Source organism: Zeugodacus cucurbitae, chromosome 5 (assembly GCF_028554725.1).
Source record: "Zeugodacus cucurbitae isolate PBARC_wt_2022May chromosome 5, idZeuCucr1.2, whole genome shotgun sequence".
NCBI classification, from domain to species: domain Eukaryota; kingdom Metazoa; phylum Arthropoda; class Insecta; order Diptera; family Tephritidae; genus Zeugodacus; species Zeugodacus cucurbitae.
In genome coordinates this window covers 26634097-26653880 of record NC_071670.1, presented here as the reverse complement: position 1 = coordinate 26653880, position 19784 = coordinate 26634097, and the positions used below count along the sequence as shown (strand labels likewise).

Sequence of the window (19784 nt, the reverse complement as noted above, 5' to 3'; positions counted from 1 at the left end):
TTCGGTATATAATATTTTCTTGACACCCTGATGACACGTGTGAAAATGGATGAAATCGGTTCACAACCGCGATTGATATTTCAAAAACAGTACAGTAAGAAACGATTGACTTTTTTCCTCCCCCAAAAAAAGAAATATCAAGATCCAAGAAAAATATAGGGTTATTGCTTCAGCGTCAGCTGAACTATTTTTTTTTTTGCACATACTGATGCTATCTTCCAAATACACAAATTGTCAATACACATTAATAATTTTTAAGTGTCAATATAAACTTTAGATTGAGTACAAATAATTCATTTTTATTATAAAATATGTAAATAAATAACAATAATTAATGAATGAAAAAGTAAGACATATAATTTGTATCTATAAATACGGATCCCATCCAGGGTATAGACGACATAGATTTTGCTTAGAAACAGCGTCATTTATTAATCTTTGAACTTGAACGTCAGTATTGACGGTGCCTGTGATGTTACTTAATCTTCCCTCCAATTTATGCTGTACACATAAAAGAGCACGTTGCGCAGTTAGATTTTTCTCATCAGCTGAAATAGTTATTTATTTAATAATTATACTGTGTAGGAAAATTTACTCATAGAACTTTACCTATAGATCCTGAAGGCGTTTGCACTACATTCCAAATATATAAGGGATCATATAGCAACACTTCAAGAATTGTAATTATTACAGATTGATTTTTTCGCAAAACTTCCAGCGTTGATTGACATGCTTTCTTAAACATCCCACCTGTTTCACAAATGCCCATCGGTGCAACCATATCTCGGGTTAGACGAAAGGGTACGGTTTCAGGGGTAGGCATTATTTTACCTTGCTCAAAAGCAATTCCTGAAATTAATCCATTGAAAAGATGTCAAAAAAAATTAAAGATATGACTGTCAAAATTTCAGTACCGAAATCTATATGAATTACTTCGGCGGTCTTCTCATCAACCAATATATTTTGTGTATGCCGATCGCCTAAGCCCACTACAAATCCAACCATTGAATTCACCGCCAAACTAAATTAAAAATATATAAGAATTTGCACATTTATAATTTTATAATTACTAACCTGTGGATATAGGCCAGACGTCGTTCAAACCATATACCTGGAACTAAAAACTTTTCCAGCAGAAAATAATGGAAAACAGGTTTTATTTTTGCGCAAATTTCCTCGTAAACTGACATTCGTTTTTGTATGTCGGATTTAAGATGTGACTAATGATCAAATAGAAAATACAATTAATTATCAATAAATCACTAAACTATTATCGATATGTTCAACACCATGTATGCAAAAGCTCTAATTTAACAAATACATCAACGAAAAAAAATGCATACCATGGATATTTGACGACACTTATGGGGCGTGATATCATCAGGTCGATATTTTCGATGTGCGCCACTCTTGTCGCTTCCACTACCCAAATAGACACCGATTGGTACAGTATTCTCGCACCACTCCAATATGCCGCTTCTCATTGAAAGCGGTACAACTTTATAAGTGCGAATATTAATTTTCTGTTCACTTGTTTTTGCATCGCAACCCAATAGTATATTCATCAGTGAAAAATATTGCTGCATTACAGCGTCTTGGCGTAAATCATCTCGACCTTTTAGGAGTTGTGGTCGCGATTTTCCATCAGAACATAAACACTTGAGTTTTTTTGGAGCATTTATGCCCCCCACCAATGACACGCTTTCATCCCACCGCACGATACCTACAATATATATGGAAAAAATAAAAAATATGGGCGTAACTCAAGCCGTAACTAGACCATTATGCAAGAATGAAATGAACCATTTACCGTGTATGCTCGAGCATACAAGATTAATAACTTTAATATATAGAGCATGATTCGTTTTAATATCCCGGAAAAAATTAGTTTGGTCCAATACCCAGTCGGTACAAGGAAGCAATGGTAATCAGATGGTTTTCGGTAGAATGTTAGTTTAGTTAATGTTATTAAATAAAATCTCTATGTCAATTTGGTGGAGTAAGAAGTCATGACTTAGAAGTTAGTAGATTAATTGAAATACAAACCCAAAGCAGTTTACAAAAATATATGTTAATGCTATTTATTTGAATGTTATTTATTTAAAACTTTTGGTACTTATACTTACTTATTATTGTGTAATCCTTACTAGGCAATACTGGAAGTTCAATAGTCGGACAAATGACAGCGTCTAGGTTTTTCATTACTTTCAATTTATCATATAGAGGCATTATGGGACCCTTTCCGCAATCTGCATTTGCGAACTGAATTAAAGCTGGAACAAACATTGCAATTCATTACTCTTAATTTATTATGTTATATATGTACTGGCTGCTTACCGGGAAACACCATTGCCAACTGTTTTGTGGACTGTGAATTAGACGAGTTTCGCCCCTTTGTTATAATTTCGGCTGCAATGGTTGAACGACTTTTGTTTGTTTTACCACCTGCGTCATCAAAAATCAGTGGATATAACTGGTAAAGCGTATGATGTGGATGATCTTGTAAGCACTTTACCAATATTTCTTTAATGATGATAATGAAATCGGCGTGTTGAGTATTTAATCTAGCAGTGATCTGATTCAAAGCGCAAATGAACTTATAGGAAGGAATTATATCCACATTATCTTTTATTTCTGTATGCAATGCTTTATCTAGTTTGTTGGCGAACCACAACGCTATTATCCTATATATAGCAGCATTAGAAAATCCAGAATCTATTTGGCAAAATTTAATATAATTCCTAACGGCAATGCATAAGTTATTTGAGCGCTTCTCCTCAATGAATTTTATTTCCGTTTCATCCAAGTATGCATTCTTTTTCATTATAATTATACCGTGGTTAATATCACGATCTTTGGGCTGTCGACCAACCGAATCTGCCTTTTGCCTGTTCTCTTGTATGATTTGACATTTCAGTTTAAATTCATCAGAATTCATGTAGACATTTGACTATAAATAAATTTTTATAATTTATAAAGTGAGACTAATTTTGAGCTGACATATACATAATACATACTTGCACATATTCGCGATCGGCATACTTGGCTATCAATTGATACGCTTGTTTTTTATTTTCCTTTTTAAATTCGGCCGGTTTGAGGTCTTCTAAATACAAGAAACTCAATTCCTCATTATCCTTGTAGTTTTGTGATTTCAATATCTTCTCCAGGTAAAACATGGATCTATTAAACATTTTTTCCAGAACGTATTCAAAACTTTGTGAATTTGTCTCTAAGAGAAATTCACCGTACAATCGGAGTGCACGCGCTTGTTGTGGGCATGCGCCTAGTTCTTTATGCGTCAATGCGTGTTTTAACAAAGCTTCTGTTATTTCTATACTTCCGGATCGAAAAGAGATTTCTGCATCTTCAATTAATAAATTAAGCTGAAAATTTTTGTTTTTAAATCTTGTTATTTGCTGTTATTTTTCATGTGGTTAATTTGTTGTAATATCTACCTTAACATGTTCGTTTGTGATTTCTGTTTCCCTTAGAGCTAATATATTACGTTTAGCCAAATTGATTTCACCCGATTTTTGGCATTCTTTAATGATATTTATCAAACCAGTTTCGGTTGGACTATACTGTATCAAAGTGTGTATATAAAGTAAAGTTGTAAAAGAACATGTGTACATATCGCTCATTTACTTGAATAGTGTGATAACTCAAAAAACACGATTTTTGAGTTGAGTATGCTGAAATGTGCGCAATTTCATCGTCCATATTGTATAAAAATTTTATTCCGATGCGTAGAAAAATAAACCGTGATATAAGAATGTGCCGTTCTTAAACTTGTTATGTTGCATTAGTTTTTAAACACAATAACGACACTTTTCAGTTGTGCCAGAATTAGTTATATAATTTTACGAAATAACGACATATTTTGTGATGCAACACATATTGTTGGTTTTCTTTTCAGAAAGAACGACATATTTTGTGTTGGAACGAATTAAATTTAATTCAATTAATGAAATTTTTCATATTGCTTTTTTCAGCAAAAACGACACATTTAACTTATGACGGCGAAATTGATTTAATTTTTCACAAATAACGACATAATTCAAAGTGGGTCACATTTATGCCCAAGAAGAAGCATTATTACACTCTATTTGGTCCATTTATGCTCAACATTGTATTTAATATATTACAGGCCACTAGATTTGTCAATAAACTGATGGCATTTTTCTATATTTGCTAATTCAGAGACAATTGACAACTTTAAATCGCTCTCCTCAAAAATCGACTTTTTTCAGTTGTGACACTATTCAAGTAAATGAGCGATATTTACTTACTTTAAAAAAATCAATTATCCTTCTTTGACCACGGACTCCAGCCGTCTTAAATAGAGTTATCTGGTGTGACAAAACTAGTTCTTTGCAATGAAAGCTTCCATACTTCAATTTGTTTTCCGATTGCCACTTTGAAAATATCGATTTAATGTCTACTTCGGAAATGAACTGAACCTGTAATTCATTGTTATACATATATAATATTTAGTAAACATTCACTACTATTCCATTTATTAAAACGAAATTACTTGACAAAAATCCTCAGCCTGTTGAAGTAAATGCAGCCATGTTAGATATTTGTATACACTTTGAAGGCATTCAGTGCTTATTCCCATTAAATTGTGAATTACGCATTGTCGTGCGTTTGCGATGGCAGCTAAACAATTCTGTTCTTCACGATTATATAGACATTTTAAAGCATTGAAATGATGCTTATTGAATTCCAGTTCGGGATCATTTTTAACATTCACTTTCAAATGCCCCTCCACAGGAGTATCCCACTGACATAATCTCCAACATACTTCATAGTCAACTGAATTAGTAGAGCCTTTGTTGCCCAGATCTGCGAGACACAAAATACCGTTTCGTTTTAATGCTGAAGTGCAAAGTGTATTCGACGCTGTATCCTTAAATGAATTTTGAAGTAGCATTTCGGACCAATCGTTAGTTATATTCAGAAATTCAAGACGGGATTGTAGAGGTGAGAGAAAGCCAGATATGGCATCATGACAACCGATGGATTTATATGCCTAGAAATATTACGTTTATATGTTTTATACAATTATTTAACTATAATTTACAGTACATTATTGCGCTCACCTTTGTTGCTACTTCTTGAAAGGCTGGATTCTTTAAATACTCCTCCTTCATGGTCTGCTTATCATTCGATGTCTTCTCTGACATTGCCCATAATTCAGTGTACATAATCGTCATGAAGAACGCTTGGCAATGGTTACTGGCTTTAGCAACATAAAGCAAATTCATTGGCACAGAACTAAAATAAAAATACATGATATGATCCAGTTTGTATTAAAACATATTTAAAATAATTTACCACTGATTATGTATGCGAATGCATTCACATATTTTCAGAAACGTTTTTATTATTCGTTTGTCTTTATAAATCTCCTGAGCCCTCATTTGATCGTTTTCGGAGTTTCCAAGAAACATATACAATGTCTTGAAATAATGAGCGAGCATTGACATAATGTTGAGTATATGTCGCTCTTTATTGGACATTAACAGCGTAATAAAGGGCAAAAGTATTTCATTTGCCACATACATGTCTCGAGATGCTAAATTGCCGAGTGCTGTCCAACCGCAACTTTCAAGCACTTTACTAACAAATAAGGAAATCCATTTATCCCATTCTAGCGTCTCAGTTGAATTTAAAATGCAGAGCCAATCAATAGGTTCGATGTTAGCACTTGGATCCCAGTCTTGATTTTTCTTGTTATTACTTTGTTGGAAAATTGCCAAATACGGGTACAGTTCTGTATTCAAAATCAATTAACATATCAATCTTCAAATGGAAATCTGCCACTATTAGTTACGTACCTATAATCGATTTTGTACATTTTGAATTCATTAACTGAGTTGTTACTTTAAATAATGCTTCGTAAGTAATTGCATTGAATTGCGTCAATATTTTGTCCAGCACCTTTGCCACGCTTATCGAGAAGATTTCGATACCGGCCATTGAACTGGTTATCTAAACAATTTTACAATTATTGGTTTTTGACACATTTCCAATTTTTCATAATTTAATAATTTCCTATTACATATACATATAATATATACAGTTGAACTTGCATAACTCGAAGTTCTATAACTTGAATTATTGAATTGGCAATAGAAGTCAAACTTCACACAAATCACCTTCCGAAAATCAAGTTTTTTGTGGATCATGGGGATTCGAGTTAGGGCAGTTCAACTGTATTATCTTTCTTTAAAACTTGAAGGACAATATTTGTAAAGTGACATTACAGCTTTGTATCTAAGCGCCATTTTACTAAGCATGCGGTTCTACCCACAACAACCTTTTTTACTTTGCATACTCACGTTGTCATAAAAGGATGAATTCATTTCAAAATAAAAGGAAGAATTTGCTATTTCAAGGGAACCAATTTCTCCAAGACATCTCGCTGCGTCCAGGCGTAAATATTTATTGTGAGCATTGCAGACCACTTCCAATAATCGTCGGACTAAATCACAAAAATGCTGATCTTCTGCACACACTTTAAATTTTATTATCTAAGAAAAAACGAAAAATAAACGTTGAAGTAAAAATTACAAGAACATGAGTTTTATAACTTGCAAGTTGTCTTAGTGTTCCTAAAGTGTCGTTACTGCATTTTTGGACTAAAATTGACGACTCCAAAATGTCTAGCAAATCTTTAGTATTGCTGGGAGAAGCTGATCTCTTGCTTTGGATTTCACGTAGTTCCATAAAGTTTTCTGTAGCAGGTAGTTGAGTGAAAATCATAGTATTCTCGCCAAAATCGGCGATCAAACTATGTAATAACTTTAAAGACAATTTTGACTTTTCAAAACAATTCTTTTCAACAATCGCAACCAAGCATTTTGTTATCTCATTCAAGTGATTACTAATTACTCCTTTGCCTCCACCAATGGATATAAAAGGCTTTTGGAAAAGACATTGCAAAAACATAAGTCCTGTGAGGTGCAACTCGGTATATTGAACTGAAAAAAAAAAATTGTTTTACTTGTTATTAAAATAAACAAAAATTTGTTTACCGTTTTGAAGACATTGAGATAAAAATAAAACCGCATCACGAACAATGTATTCAGCAATACTGTTGTCTCTAGTCGAAGCAATGTGTGTTGGAATCGAATCAGTAATTAAATCAATTGCTGTGCAATATTTATAAAAGCACGAACTTCTCTCATTTGAAAATATGCAAGCATATACGTCCGCTTTAAGAGCACTGAGAACCTTTAAAAACTGAAGTGGATGACTACAAATGGGAGAAAACAGAGTTTGCGTTTCGCATTCCCCAACATGGTTAGGATCCATCTACAACGAAATATAATTAGTCAAATTTTGCATGTAATAGTGCTGTTAAAAAATCATTATTTAGCATCTTATATACTTTTGATTGGCCGCATTTGGTGGTCTTGTTTTCGATTCCGATTTTGTCAATCTGTAATACCCACCTCAATATCCACATCGATTAGTTTTAGTTGTTATAAATAGTTTAGATGATAAATACGTTAGATGAACAAAACTAAATTATAGCCTTTTCAATTAGATTTCTTCAGTTTACAATAGATAAATCAAACATTAATGTATTGTATATTGATAATAATGTGGTGTCTAGCCTTCTACATCTAATACGATTAATTACTTTCGGTTTTTATAACGCAATTATTAGGTAAGCTATTTGAACTAAATTGAGTAGATATATCTCCACGGGGCCTCTATTTACCCAAGATAATAATTTCATATTATTTCGTATATTCAGTTGATATAGATATTATGTCAATGAAATGATTTGAACATGTTTGATATTTGAAATTGCGAAATTATATAATGTTCTGTGAAGAGTGTAACTTACCAGGTATAATTTTAGAGATTGTTTCAGAGATTCATAGTTTAAGCGATTCCAGGATGATGTAGCATGTAGCGTCGGAAACTCAAAAGATGGCGTAGAAAGACTATCAACTTTTAAAATACTACAACAAAAATGTATTGTTTTCCAATCAATGGTTCTTGAAGTTGGTAACTTCCATCCCAGTCGATTTATATTCTCATTTAACACATTCATATATTTTTTATAATTTTGAGTTTGGGACTCCGGGCATGACGCCTTATACGGCAACATGTAAGCCTCTAAAATTGGATGTGCTATCTAGAAATATATCATTAAATAGAAATATTAATTCAATTCAATTTGTAAAATAAAGTTCGCATTAATTTGTTAATTTTCAGTTTAAAAAGTATTCAATTCGTTTATTTTTAAACAATTTTAATGTGCAAACTAGTAGGTTAAGTAATATGCTATAAATCGGTAAACTGTGTATTTATATATTTACTCTTCCATAATATATAGAATCAATTTAAGTGTAATTTCATAATATTTTACATAAAATACCTTTATAAGTTCCTCGTCATTAGCGTATCTATTAAGTTTTTTTATATCTCCATTGGGAATATATAGTAGGGTACCCGCCGCAATTATGGAAATATTCTCGGTCATGAAATCTTCTTTGGTTGAATAACAAAGAAAGTACGGAAATCTAAATAAAATTTTAAGATAACATATACATAATATTGTAATGTATGTTTCAGTAATATTATAATTATATGAAATATATTTTACTTTGAAATAGGCCATTCTTTAGAGATCCACGATGTGATTAATCCGTTCATATAAGGTTTTACCAACTGCAACTGCGAACAACCGAAAAAATTAGCAACCTGTGCAAACTCGCAGAAGTCGTCTAAAATTGTTTAGTTAAGAAAAATAATTCATTAACTACATCTGGAGAAACTAAGATTATGTATTTTTACCTTCTGTTAATTTTCGCGCGGCATAGAAATTCACCAAATCAATTAATGCATTTTCTTGGTAATATGAACTAAATGCGAATAAAGCCACTAATAGCTGCATCACTACTGAATTACGATTTTGGGATAAATCTGGTGTGGCATCCTATAATACGTAACAATTAATGAGTAATGTCTGATTTATTGTATCGAACATACTGATAAATTTTTCCAATTGATTGCAGAAAACAGCAGCTCACATATCTTATAGTGTTCATTAATACTGAATGTTGTGGTTGAACTTGCCAGCCAATTAGAATCCATTAATGAGGTTACTGTGCTTATCACTGATAATTGAATTTGAAGAGATGGAAATGACAAAAACTTCATCACAGATACACAAATGCTAATGAAACCCTCGTTCATCCAAATCCCTTCACATTTTCGTGAAATTAGGCGTACTCTCTCTATTAAATTGCCCGTTATTTTTGTGGGATAATTCTTTTTATATGCGATTTTCAACAACGAGGTTAATGCCACGAACATGGTATCCAATAGTTCACTGTTTGAGTAAACATATTCAAAAATCTCTATGATTCGAGAAAATATAAGAAAATAGTTATTATTATTAATGTGTAACGTATATTGCATGTACCTGGAAGCATGGCAACCAATCTCTCGATGATTTTAAGATCCATATAATATAATCTAAAAATTAATTTCAATTTATCTACGAACCACTCGCCTATGTGCAAGTTTTCTTCTTCGCTGCCTCTTTTCCTCTTGCAGAATATCTAAAAAAAAGTCGGCAAATCTGGTTCATACACAATAATTATATACATATTTTTCTCATAAAATTAAGCTATTGAGTGGTATTCAATCATTCTTTGCATCAGTTAACCTGCTAAGCTTCACAAAGTACATCGAGAAGTATTCATCCAAGGCTTTGAATAAAGAAAGTCAAGTTCCTTTGACTAAAGACACTAGTCTCTTTGATTTGTATCTTTGACTAAATACACAAGAGTCAATTGAACTCCGAATATCTTATGTGATAAGGAACAGTAATTATTATTATAATTGGCGCTTAAAACGAATTTCGAATGGCCGACAGAATTTTCATAGATATACACTGGTAAGAAATTTCTTGTTGGATTGAAGCGTCCGTTTTAATATGTACTTATAATAACACATTGGTCACTCTTCGATGTTGAAGAAGTAATATATATACTTCTTAGTTAGTTTTCATTTCAAATATTTTTCGTTGGATCTCTTTATATAACTCTCGATGGTGGTTGAAGCTAACATTATAGTCAAAGGGAATGTCAGACAGTCTAGAATATTTTGGTTGATATTAATTTTAAAGGATTTCTTGTAACGTATTCTATATGAATTATATTTTAAAAATTTAACTATTTTTTGTGAATAAATTATTTTTTTAAAAACAACAACAAAACAAAACCCACCTTTACGTATTAACATGTGGAAAAATAACATTCACAAGTAATAACAAATATTTAACCAATCAATTAAAATATTTGAATACATACTTTTATTAGTGGAAGAAGAATGTCCAAATCATGGTGAATATTGAAAACATATCGTGATATGTGGTGAAAGGCATCTTTTTGATAAGTGGTACTTGCACATAATTCAGCCAGAATGCGTAACGATATTAGGCGGATCTCAGCCCAGTCACTAGCCTTGGTTTGTAGATGTTGGGAAGCTACAAAACTACTGTTAGAAATAATAATTATAAAATTTATATAATTTACCGCTGTGCGACAAACTTGTTCCTAAGAAGTTTATCAACTCCTCCAATGGTTGAGTTTCCAAAAACTGAGTTAATACCCCACTAGAGGTAAATGTTGTTATAAATGATTCCAAATATTGTAAAACTTCTAATAATTCAGTTCGTTCTATACTTCTCGGGTCGTTGCTTTTTAATTGAAACTGTGAAAAATATATTGTAAATTTTTTAATAAATAATTTTTTAAAATAAATATATAAGTGAGTAAGCATACCTCCATATGGCTAAGAAAGAATCCGATTCGTTTTATTAGCGGACACTGTATTAAATTTTTATTAGTAAATACTCCATAATTCAGGAACGCTTTCATGAGATCTGCTAATTTATTTAGTGATGTCATGTCCGAAACAATACTAGCGCATTTTGTTTGCTTGGAAATTTCTATATTCAGAGTGCGCATCAGGAGTTCATAGGTATTTTGAAATAAGCAATTGCTAAGTTCTTCTGAAGAAATGTCATCTGGATCAGCCGCATTTTGTCTTAATTTAATAGCTTTACCATGCTCTTCCAAGCATACAAATTTTATGTTGTATTTATATTGGAGTACGTTTAAATTACTGAAATTCATTTGTATTTCATCTTCGCCTGAAGTTAATGTAAATATTTGTTGTTCATTTAAGAAATTTATGACTGCAATAGCACACGTATCGTTTATAAGTGTAATATCGACGGGATCAATATTTTGTAGAATACTTCTAGTATTTATTTTCTCATTTACTTCAAAAGCCCATTTTAAAATTTGTTCAATAATGTTGGAATTTTTATCTATCCCACAAATATCTGAATATATCAAAATTGTACGAATAGTCTCAAATGTCTCAGTTCGCCTTAGAATACTATTACTAATAATAGCTTGAATCAGCCTCTTGCTTGACTCGAACGAGAGTTTGTCGTGCTTTATTAATTCTTGTAGTAATATTTGTTTCTCTGTTATAATATCATTACTTTCAGATGACTCAGATATTAAAAAATCTACGATTTTTATCCATGTTTTCTCACTATAACTCATGTAAACTTTGTCACTACATGACGATCTACTGTCTTCAAACTTTAATATCGCTATCAGACTTCGTCGTATACTCTTCCAGATCACCACATTTGCCGAAATATTTAACACATTTGAAACGAATTGAAGCAGCTCTTGATAATTGGAAAGATTTATAATATTCCGTTGAGTATTAAGGAGAGCAGCCAAGATTGCGAACCTGAAATATTTTATACATATGTAACCACCAAGATTTGATAACAATTTTTTTATTACTTAATTAAATAAGCTGTAAAAATTTGAAAGAAAATCAGCATAAACAAAATTTTTTACTCTCGCAACATGTGTTTACGGTAAACGTCCATCCGTCTCACCGTGCGTTCAAGTGTATTGATTAAAATTAACAAAATCAGTATTTCCTCTAACATACGTGCCTAATGTAATGAAACTAAGAGAGTTATAGTACAAGTTCATATGATTTCGCCGATTAACGAATATTGAATTCATTTGCAACATTCTTTCATCAATAACACCTTTTTATTTTAGCGTTGCAAATGGGGTCTGGGTTTCTGAACACAAAGGCATACAAGACAACGAACTTGCCGACAGCAAGAAAAATGGCTGCGATCACTAAGCCGGTAAGGCCAGACCCCTTCACTGCAATGCGTTGTCATGTCTTCAGAAATTGCCTACAATAATGGGACTGGCAAGTAGAAATCGCTATTGGCTGTAATTGCAGGGACCTCGCCACTCTTAGTCGTTTCTAGAGAGTTAAGTCCAGAAAAGGATTTGTTAAAACTACTGTACTTCAATGTATATTGCACAGCTCTATGCAATACTTCGAAATGATTTCTGAAGAAAAAGAAAAAACAACAAACACATGCGAGAGCCGTAGCACATTAAAATTTTCATTAGCTCTGCTGTGCTACCGCTACGACAGAGCATAGCGCAGAATTTAATTTTTTGCTCCCATCTATAGTTTTTTACCTAACAAAACTCGGAGTAGAGTAGAGCACATACTTTTACATTGTTATGCTAGGCTACGCTGTGGCTCTCGACAAAGTGAGAGCGGTAGTGATAGCATAGCAATAATTCTAGAAATTTTGCTGCTACAGAGTAGTAAATGAGAACCCTGATTTTGGGTACGGTGATTACAAAAGCAGTTAAATGTACCCAAAATTTTTTAATTAGTTAATTGTGATTACAAAAGTGCAGTGCAGGTAAATTTTGGATATTGTAAAATATAAAAATGTAAACGTAGAAAATTAAAAAAAATAAGTACAATTTCTCATAAATTCGTTTTTTTGTTGCGACCGCAATAGCAATATAAAATCACAGTGATTTAAAAATAGCAATCACTGAAATCACAGTTATTCATATCGCTCATCACTAATATACGTACCAAGTTTCATTAATAGTATTGTCACTTTGGATAAGACGTAAAATAATATCCAACTTGTCTGAAACTTTTGAGACCTTTTTCAAAGGTTCATTCATTTCCGCAACGTCGGTGTTAGCATTAATATGCCAAAATATCTTAGGGAGAAGAAATATATATAATTCGAATTAAGTATAAATTTATATTTTTCATTATATCATACCACATATACAATAACGCTAGCCATATCAATAAAGCTCTCCAGGTACTTTTCACGGCCACTTTGAATTGATCGTTGAATTGTCGTTTTTCTTTCTCTTATTTCCAATTCCACTACAGATTTCAATTTGTTCAGAGTCTTCTTCCAACTATCTTTAATTTTAATTTTCATTGTTTTGAAACAGCCATTATTAATATTTGGATATATGGCATGTATTGATAAGTATATTGATGAAAAAAAAATCTCCTACAAAATAGAATAATAATTGTATATAATCACTACAATTAAGTCTGTGCAAATAATTACTTTAATTTCTGGTTTCAATTGAAGATTATACATATCACACAAAACTGGTAATGTATCCTGTATGGACTCGCAAATTGTATAATGATAGTCTATAGTTAACTATGGAATAATAAAGAAACTCGTATCAGTATATCAATTTAAGAACTGTTTCTATAGAATTTACCTGTGATATAAAAAAATAATATAGTTTTATAACGTCTGATTTTTTTCGATCATCACTAGCTCTTCGTGCAAAAGGCAAAATTTCCGGAAAGTAATCCACGATTTCGTCCTGTATATGGACATGCTGGACCGCTAATTCGATAGTTTTAACGATGCAGCTCAGCACTTCAAAATGAAGAATCTCATCTCCCGGAATGGTTATTTCAAACAAATTAGATAGAATATCTGTTGATATCAAATTAACAATTATTACAATTATAGCCTGCACGGTAAACAACTTACTCCCATATTCATCAACTTTCATTTCTTGAACATATGTAGGACATTTGTAAATTCCACGTTCTACAATCTGTATAAATAAACTGCCAAAAATTTTTACGGCACTTGTAGTGGTAAAACCACTACAAAATGCATGGTAAATTGAAGATTTCGTCAAGAAGTTATTTGAATCTAAAGAAACATATGCATTTAAAAAATCTCACAAAAAAATGTATAACATACTTTCCAAATTGTAATCGATTAGCTTATGAATAACTGAACGATAGATATGATTTTTGTTGAGCATAGCTTGAATGCTCTTTTGGTCCTTTAACTCCACAACTTTAGCCGCATGCTAAAAAAATATATAAATCAATGGCTTAATTTGTAAGTCAATGCAAACCTTGAGCACTGCATCAATGGCACTGCAGAATATTTCATTCCAAGTAATGTCTTCGGTGTGTTTACCACGCAGCCTTTGGATTAACTCATCCTTTGAATTAACTAAAATTGTCTCCAAGCGTTCCATTGCTTTGTTTCTCGTTGGTGTTTTGTCAGAACGTAGTTCTGGACATAACGTTGCTATTTGTTGCAGTTGAGTAGACATGTTTATTTTATAAAAATACGCCAATTCGCCTCCAACAAAATGATAAACTTAAGCTGAAATTTAAAAATCCTTTTAAGAGAGATGAACCTTTTAAAAAATTAGCGAATAACGAAAGTAACATCTGATATGAAAGCTTTGTTTTTCTCAAAGCACACTTAACGTTACCAGACTATAGCTTCCGCATCAAAATTCTTAATTCTAGCAATTCGAAAAATTTACAACCTTTACTTAAGACTAGCTAATAAGCAAAGTTTAACTATTATTTAACTAATAGCTTAATTTGCTGGTCAAATAAAACACCCTTCATAATAATATGTCAGTCAAAATGTTCAATAAATAAAAAAAAATAATAGAACAAATCTAGTTAGTTTCATGAGAAATTAAAATTAAAACCACAACACAAATTTAATTTGTTAATGAATACAGCTGATTATGTACTTCTTTATAGCTTATATTACCATTCGGTAATATTACGAGCGTTTTTATCAGCTTACTATGGTAAAATAAATGTCAACATATACACAATAAATTAAAATAATCTGCAAAAGTACTGCTACGAATTACAGTCAAACCCACACAATGACACATCTTTTAATACGAATTTCTGTCATATATCTTGCCTGAAATAATCAAGAAATCAAAACAAATGGCGGGATGTAGGATTACATGAACTCAATTGTAATAGATTTTCACTTAAATAATTCGTGTTATCGGTCAAACATTGCTCTGTTTACATTGGTATTATTTTCAATGGTTAGTATAGTTTATCGATAAATGAAAAAAATGATTGGTATATAAGTTGATCTCCAATAAGTTGTTTGTGAATCGTTGATTCGTACATTAAACGTGTGTAGTTTCCATTACCGGTGTTTTGTTTTACTGAATAATAACATATTATTTAATCATGTCTGCTGCTATGCCTATTAATCCAAAACCATTTCTTAATGGTTTGACTGGTAAAGCGGTTATAATAAAACTCAAATGGGGTCACGAATATAAAGGATACTTGGTTTCCGTAGATGGCTACATGAATATGCAGTTGGCCAATACCGAGGAACATACCGCCGATGGTCAAGTGACAGGTAATGTATTATTTTTTCTTTTTTATTAAAATTACTTCCGTTCACGCGTTATATATATGTCCAGGTTCTTTTTTCACAAATTCTCAAAATAATTTTGGGAATATTTTGTGCGACAACTATAAATTGAAACTTGGTTATAAACAATGATCACAACAAATTTTATATAGACATATTCATATGCACGTTTTAATATTTGTATTGCGACAGCACACAACATTCTGTAAATAATAGCGGGTATCCTGGCGGTCTTATATTACATCTGTGCAAAGAAAGGTGATCATTATTCTTTTAAAGACTTGAACGTTATTATAACAATTTTTGTTGCTATATATGTATAACACTAGCAGCGCGCCCGCGTGAAGTATTAAGCAAACATTTCAAAAGTTATAATTTTTACGCAAATACTCTCCCATACTTTATATCTTTTGCGTGGGGTCATTAAAAAGGGTAAAATGAAGAAAATTCGAACATCTTTTATTATTATTATTTTTTAATAATTATTATTATTGTTATTATTTTTTAATAATTATTATTTTTTTATTTTAATTTTTGTTTTCACTGGAAATTGAAGCCATTTAAATAGAATTGGCAGATCACTTGGTATTATCGGAATATTCGGTACATGAGCTAGTTGACTAGCTGCTGGTCCGGTGATAATGGTTGCCACAATTAAATTGTCCTTCAATAGCTTAACCTTTTAAATTATTAGATTGTTTATTTTGTTGACACTATCATGCCTGGGTGACAATATTACCCCAAAACACAACCAATGAAAGTCCATTTCGTGCAATGTCCGAACGTATGTGTATACAGTGGAACTTCCGTAACTCGAATTTCTATAACTTAAAGTTCTCCATAACTCGAACTCTTGAAGAGGCAATAGAAGGCAACTTTCATACAAATTTCCTTCCATAAATCGAACTTTCCCTCTTAATCGTATGGGGGCGGAAAAATATGATATTACACTTATGGATTGTATAAATCATCTAACACAAGGAATGAGATACAGACGTCAAGAGCCAAACAATAGCAAAATACAACAAACAAAATTACACAAAATCATCTTTCTAACTCGAAGTTTTTTTGTGGATTATGGTAATTCGAGTTAGAGAAGTTCCACTGTAGTTATATTTCAATGCATATTTACATACGTGTACGTCTGGCATCAAGCCTTTTCCGACATGACCTGTTAAATAAGAATTCCTTAAACTCACATTGCTACCAACTGAAAATGAAAGATCAGGGAATTCGGGTTGAGGAAAATGAGAGAGTTTCGTATCATGTCATATTTGGCAATAGCAATCGCATACTTTTGTTCAATCATGAATAGTTTCCACATCTTGGATTACTTTGGTTAAGTTTTAATACGGATCCCTAATATTTACTAGCAATAAATATAGCCTATGTTACTCAGGGTGAATGTAGCTTTCCAATGGTGAAATAATGTTTAATTTTTGAGTTTATTCATTACAAATCTTTTCTATTTATAATAGTAGTAAAGATTTAATAATAATACGTATACGTTCTGAATTGCTTTAGCCGCCTATTTTGTGATTCTTGAAAGTATGAAAATTGGTCACTTGCAAATACGTACGCTTCCGATAGAATGTAAAGCGATTATATTAATTTCAACAAAATATCTTAAATTAACTTGACTTATGTACGTAAACCTTACTGTGGGAATGAATGATAATTTTTAAATTGGAGGTGACTCTTAATTTCGTGAATAATATTTTTAACAATGTATTGGACCAGTAAAGTAGCTATTTGATATATAATAACAAAATTGTAAATTTACTTGCATTACAATTGAAATTTTCATTAAATTACTTTCATCTTCGTTCGTCTTGAATGTGCAATAACACATCTTAAGCCCCCTCTAATTATATAATAAGTATGTGCAAAATTTAATTGTAATGATAGAACAAAACGATTTCAAGTATATAAGTTCTAAATATTCACTTTTGGTCTTCAATAATTAATACTTATATTATTTTGTGTACTTTTAAAGCGAAAAAGTGCATTATTCTTAACATAAAATAAAGTTTTTTTAGTAAAAATGTACAAAAGTTCCAACATAACAGTTTTTAACGAGCATCATTGATATATATATAACATCTGGTGGCTTCTACTTTTACATCTACTTGACTTGTGTATTAAATGATGAGATTTTAACTTTTTTTTTCAGGAAACTTAGGTGAAGTTCTTATACGCTGTAACAACGTATTATATATAAAAGGCGTAGATGATGAGGATGAGGAAGGAGAAATGAGAGATTAAAGTAACTTATTTTAAAACGGCAAACCGAAATAATATTGATAAACCTTCAGCCGGTTTTTAGAATTAAGCTTTGTAGTGTGAATATAATAAAAATTTGTATTAGAATTTTAATAAAAGTTAAACATATACACACATATATATATTTAAAACATTCTCCAAATATACACATGATTGGTTCATCGATCACCTCGTATCCTGCTATATAACACATTTTATCGTTTAGAAAAGGGAAAATATAAATCTTTATCATTTTATCATATTACATATTACAACATTTTATAGTTTCATATCGTGGCAGAATTTTAAAAGAGTCCCTATATCGTATGGAAGCGAACAAAAATATGCTTTTACACTTATGAATACAGAGTCAAGAGGCAAACAATAGTAAACTGTAATAAACAAAATTCCAGAATATCCCTCTTTTACATGAATAGTGTCATAATTCAAAAAACACGATTTTTGAGTAGAGTATGCTGAAATGTAAGAATTTTCATTGTCCATCTATCTATAATATAAAAATTATTCGCTAAAGCTAAAGTTGCTAAGCGCATATCTCGAAAACAGCCGAACCGATTTGACTTTTTTTTAGAATATTCCTTGAAGTGCAATAATGGTTCTGACGGAGAGAAAAATTAAAAAAAAATCGCCTGAAAAAGTAGACACGTTTCTAGTCTCCCATACAAACAATTTGTAATCTATGGATATAAAAATGAATTGCTGTTCGTTATACGCTAGACAGACGGCAAAGTTAACCCCGATTAACTGCGCTCTTTATCAGTTCCAATTTTGTGGGTGACAGACGGCAGCAAAGCGAGCTATAAACTCCCATAACAGCTGATTGGCAACAATATTTCCATTTTGGTGAAATAAAATTGGATAGAAAGCAATTATGGCGGAAATGTTTCTAATTTTGCCGACGACAATGGCCGCTGTAGAGCCATGAGCTATGCCACTAACATGTGAAATGTAAAATTATTAAAAGTTATAACAAATTGACGTTATTTTGCCAGCAGAAACGTTAAATAGCTTTGATATATCATTTATAATAACAATCGATTATTTAGAACAAATAAATCGCCAATTTTTACATTTTTTGCGTAAATAATTTCACTTTAAACTAAATATGTAAATTTTATTGAAGTGAAAGATGTTAGTACGGCAACAATGAAATTGCTGTTTGATATGTCGCTGCGGTCTTCAAAATGTTCAAGACGCTGGCTTCGAAGCGACATTTGTGGTCAGCCGTCGCTACGCCGTGTTGTATCGTCTTTGTGTTCAGCACTTAACTCTCTAAAATTTTGAGGATTAAGTGGGAGTTAGCAAACGGAGTTAAGTGAGATAACTCTCGAATTAACCCCGATTAAAGCAGTTATTCCGAGTTAACGCCGTATAAAGTTGTGTCGATAGTCCAAAACAATTTGTAAAAAGTGTTTAATTCGTAATGTGAAAATCAGATTTTTTTTAAATTTTTTTATTCAAAAATATATATACGTAATAGAGTCTTCGGTAGACTCTAACGAAGTTAAAGTGCCTTGGAGACGATCAAATAATTGCGTCAAACACTTTAAGTGTGTTGGTGTCGTCGGCTCTCGTCGGCTACACGTACGCTACACCGACCTGTTGTCGGCTCTGTTTGATGAAAATCAAAAATTTTTGATATTTCTATTTGACGGACGATAATTTGATCGTCTCCACTCATGTTTGACAAGCATGAGCTCATTTGCAGGGAAGATTTCAAGCTGAGAGGACATAGAAAAGTGAAGTGAAGCGAAGCGGAAAAAATAAAATAAAATAAATAAATAAATTAAATTAAATTAAATAAAAAAAAATAAAATAAATAAATAAAATAAAATTAAATTAAATTGAAATAATAAAATAAAATAAAGTAAAATCAAATATA

The 19784-nt window shown here is 31.6% G+C and overlaps 2 protein-coding genes across 5 annotated transcripts in view; one reads left to right on the top strand and one right to left on the bottom strand.

Annotated features, from left to right (window-relative positions):
* Positions 1 to 278: 278 nt before the first annotated feature.
* Positions 279 to 19784, bottom strand: part of LOC105219108 (serine/threonine-protein kinase ATM) — a 64212-nt gene continuing 44706 nt past the window's right edge. Inside the window, exons 2-34 of one of the 3 annotated variants that reach the window (XM_054231442.1) lie at positions 14319 to 14575; positions 14159 to 14270; positions 13940 to 14107; positions 13659 to 13882; positions 13496 to 13594; positions 13193 to 13435; positions 12994 to 13127; positions 10821 to 11811; positions 10572 to 10749; positions 10347 to 10522; positions 9455 to 9593; positions 9019 to 9389; positions 8824 to 8965; positions 8633 to 8753; positions 8405 to 8549; positions 7868 to 8161; positions 7047 to 7326; positions 6607 to 6992; positions 6351 to 6542; positions 5847 to 6000; positions 5344 to 5782; positions 5109 to 5283; positions 4538 to 5038; positions 4293 to 4463; positions 3459 to 3584; positions 3018 to 3386; positions 2338 to 2950; positions 2127 to 2273; positions 1344 to 1723; positions 1075 to 1220; positions 915 to 1021; positions 610 to 849; positions 279 to 548 (exon numbers count right to left, since the gene is read on the bottom strand). In XM_054231442.1, coding sequence (XP_054087417.1) covers positions 367 to 548; positions 610 to 849; positions 915 to 1021; positions 1075 to 1220; positions 1344 to 1723; positions 2127 to 2273; positions 2338 to 2950; positions 3018 to 3386; positions 3459 to 3584; positions 4293 to 4463; positions 4538 to 5038; positions 5109 to 5283; positions 5344 to 5782; positions 5847 to 6000; positions 6351 to 6542; positions 6607 to 6992; positions 7047 to 7326; positions 7868 to 8161; positions 8405 to 8549; positions 8633 to 8753; positions 8824 to 8965; positions 9019 to 9389; positions 9455 to 9593; positions 10347 to 10522; positions 10572 to 10749; positions 10821 to 11811; positions 12994 to 13127; positions 13193 to 13435; positions 13496 to 13594; positions 13659 to 13882; positions 13940 to 14107; positions 14159 to 14270; positions 14319 to 14522 — 8349 coding nt within the window. In that variant the 5' untranslated portion in view covers positions 14523 to 14575 and the 3' untranslated portion in view covers positions 279 to 366. Of the gene's footprint in view, positions 549 to 609; positions 850 to 914; positions 1022 to 1074; positions 1221 to 1343; positions 1724 to 2126; positions 2274 to 2337; positions 2951 to 3017; positions 3387 to 3458; positions 3585 to 4292; positions 4464 to 4537; positions 5039 to 5108; positions 5284 to 5343; positions 5783 to 5846; positions 6001 to 6350; positions 6543 to 6606; positions 6993 to 7046; positions 7327 to 7867; positions 8162 to 8404; positions 8550 to 8632; positions 8754 to 8823; positions 8966 to 9018; positions 9390 to 9454; positions 9594 to 10346; positions 10523 to 10571; positions 10750 to 10820; positions 11812 to 12993; positions 13128 to 13192; positions 13436 to 13495; positions 13595 to 13658; positions 13883 to 13939; positions 14108 to 14158; positions 14271 to 14318; positions 14675 to 19784 lie in introns of those variants that run through there. The other 2 variants (XM_011195034.3, XR_008471329.1) reach the window with 2 other exon arrangements.
* On the top strand, positions 15313 to 18020 carry LOC105219111 (small nuclear ribonucleoprotein F). 2 transcript variants are annotated; one of them, XM_054231454.1, is made up of 2 exons: positions 15313 to 15604; positions 15669 to 16038. In XM_054231454.1, the coding sequence occupies exons 1-2, from the start codon at positions 15427 to 15429 to the stop codon at positions 15749 to 15751; spliced, it is 261 nt and encodes an 86-aa protein (XP_054087429.1). In that variant the 5' UTR covers positions 15313 to 15426; the 3' UTR covers positions 15752 to 16038. The 2 variants fall into 2 exon arrangements, with proteins under 2 accessions (XP_054087429.1, XP_011193348.1); XM_011195046.3 differs by lacking the exon at positions 15669 to 16038 and adding an exon at positions 17793 to 18020 and having other exon boundaries at positions 15324 to 15604.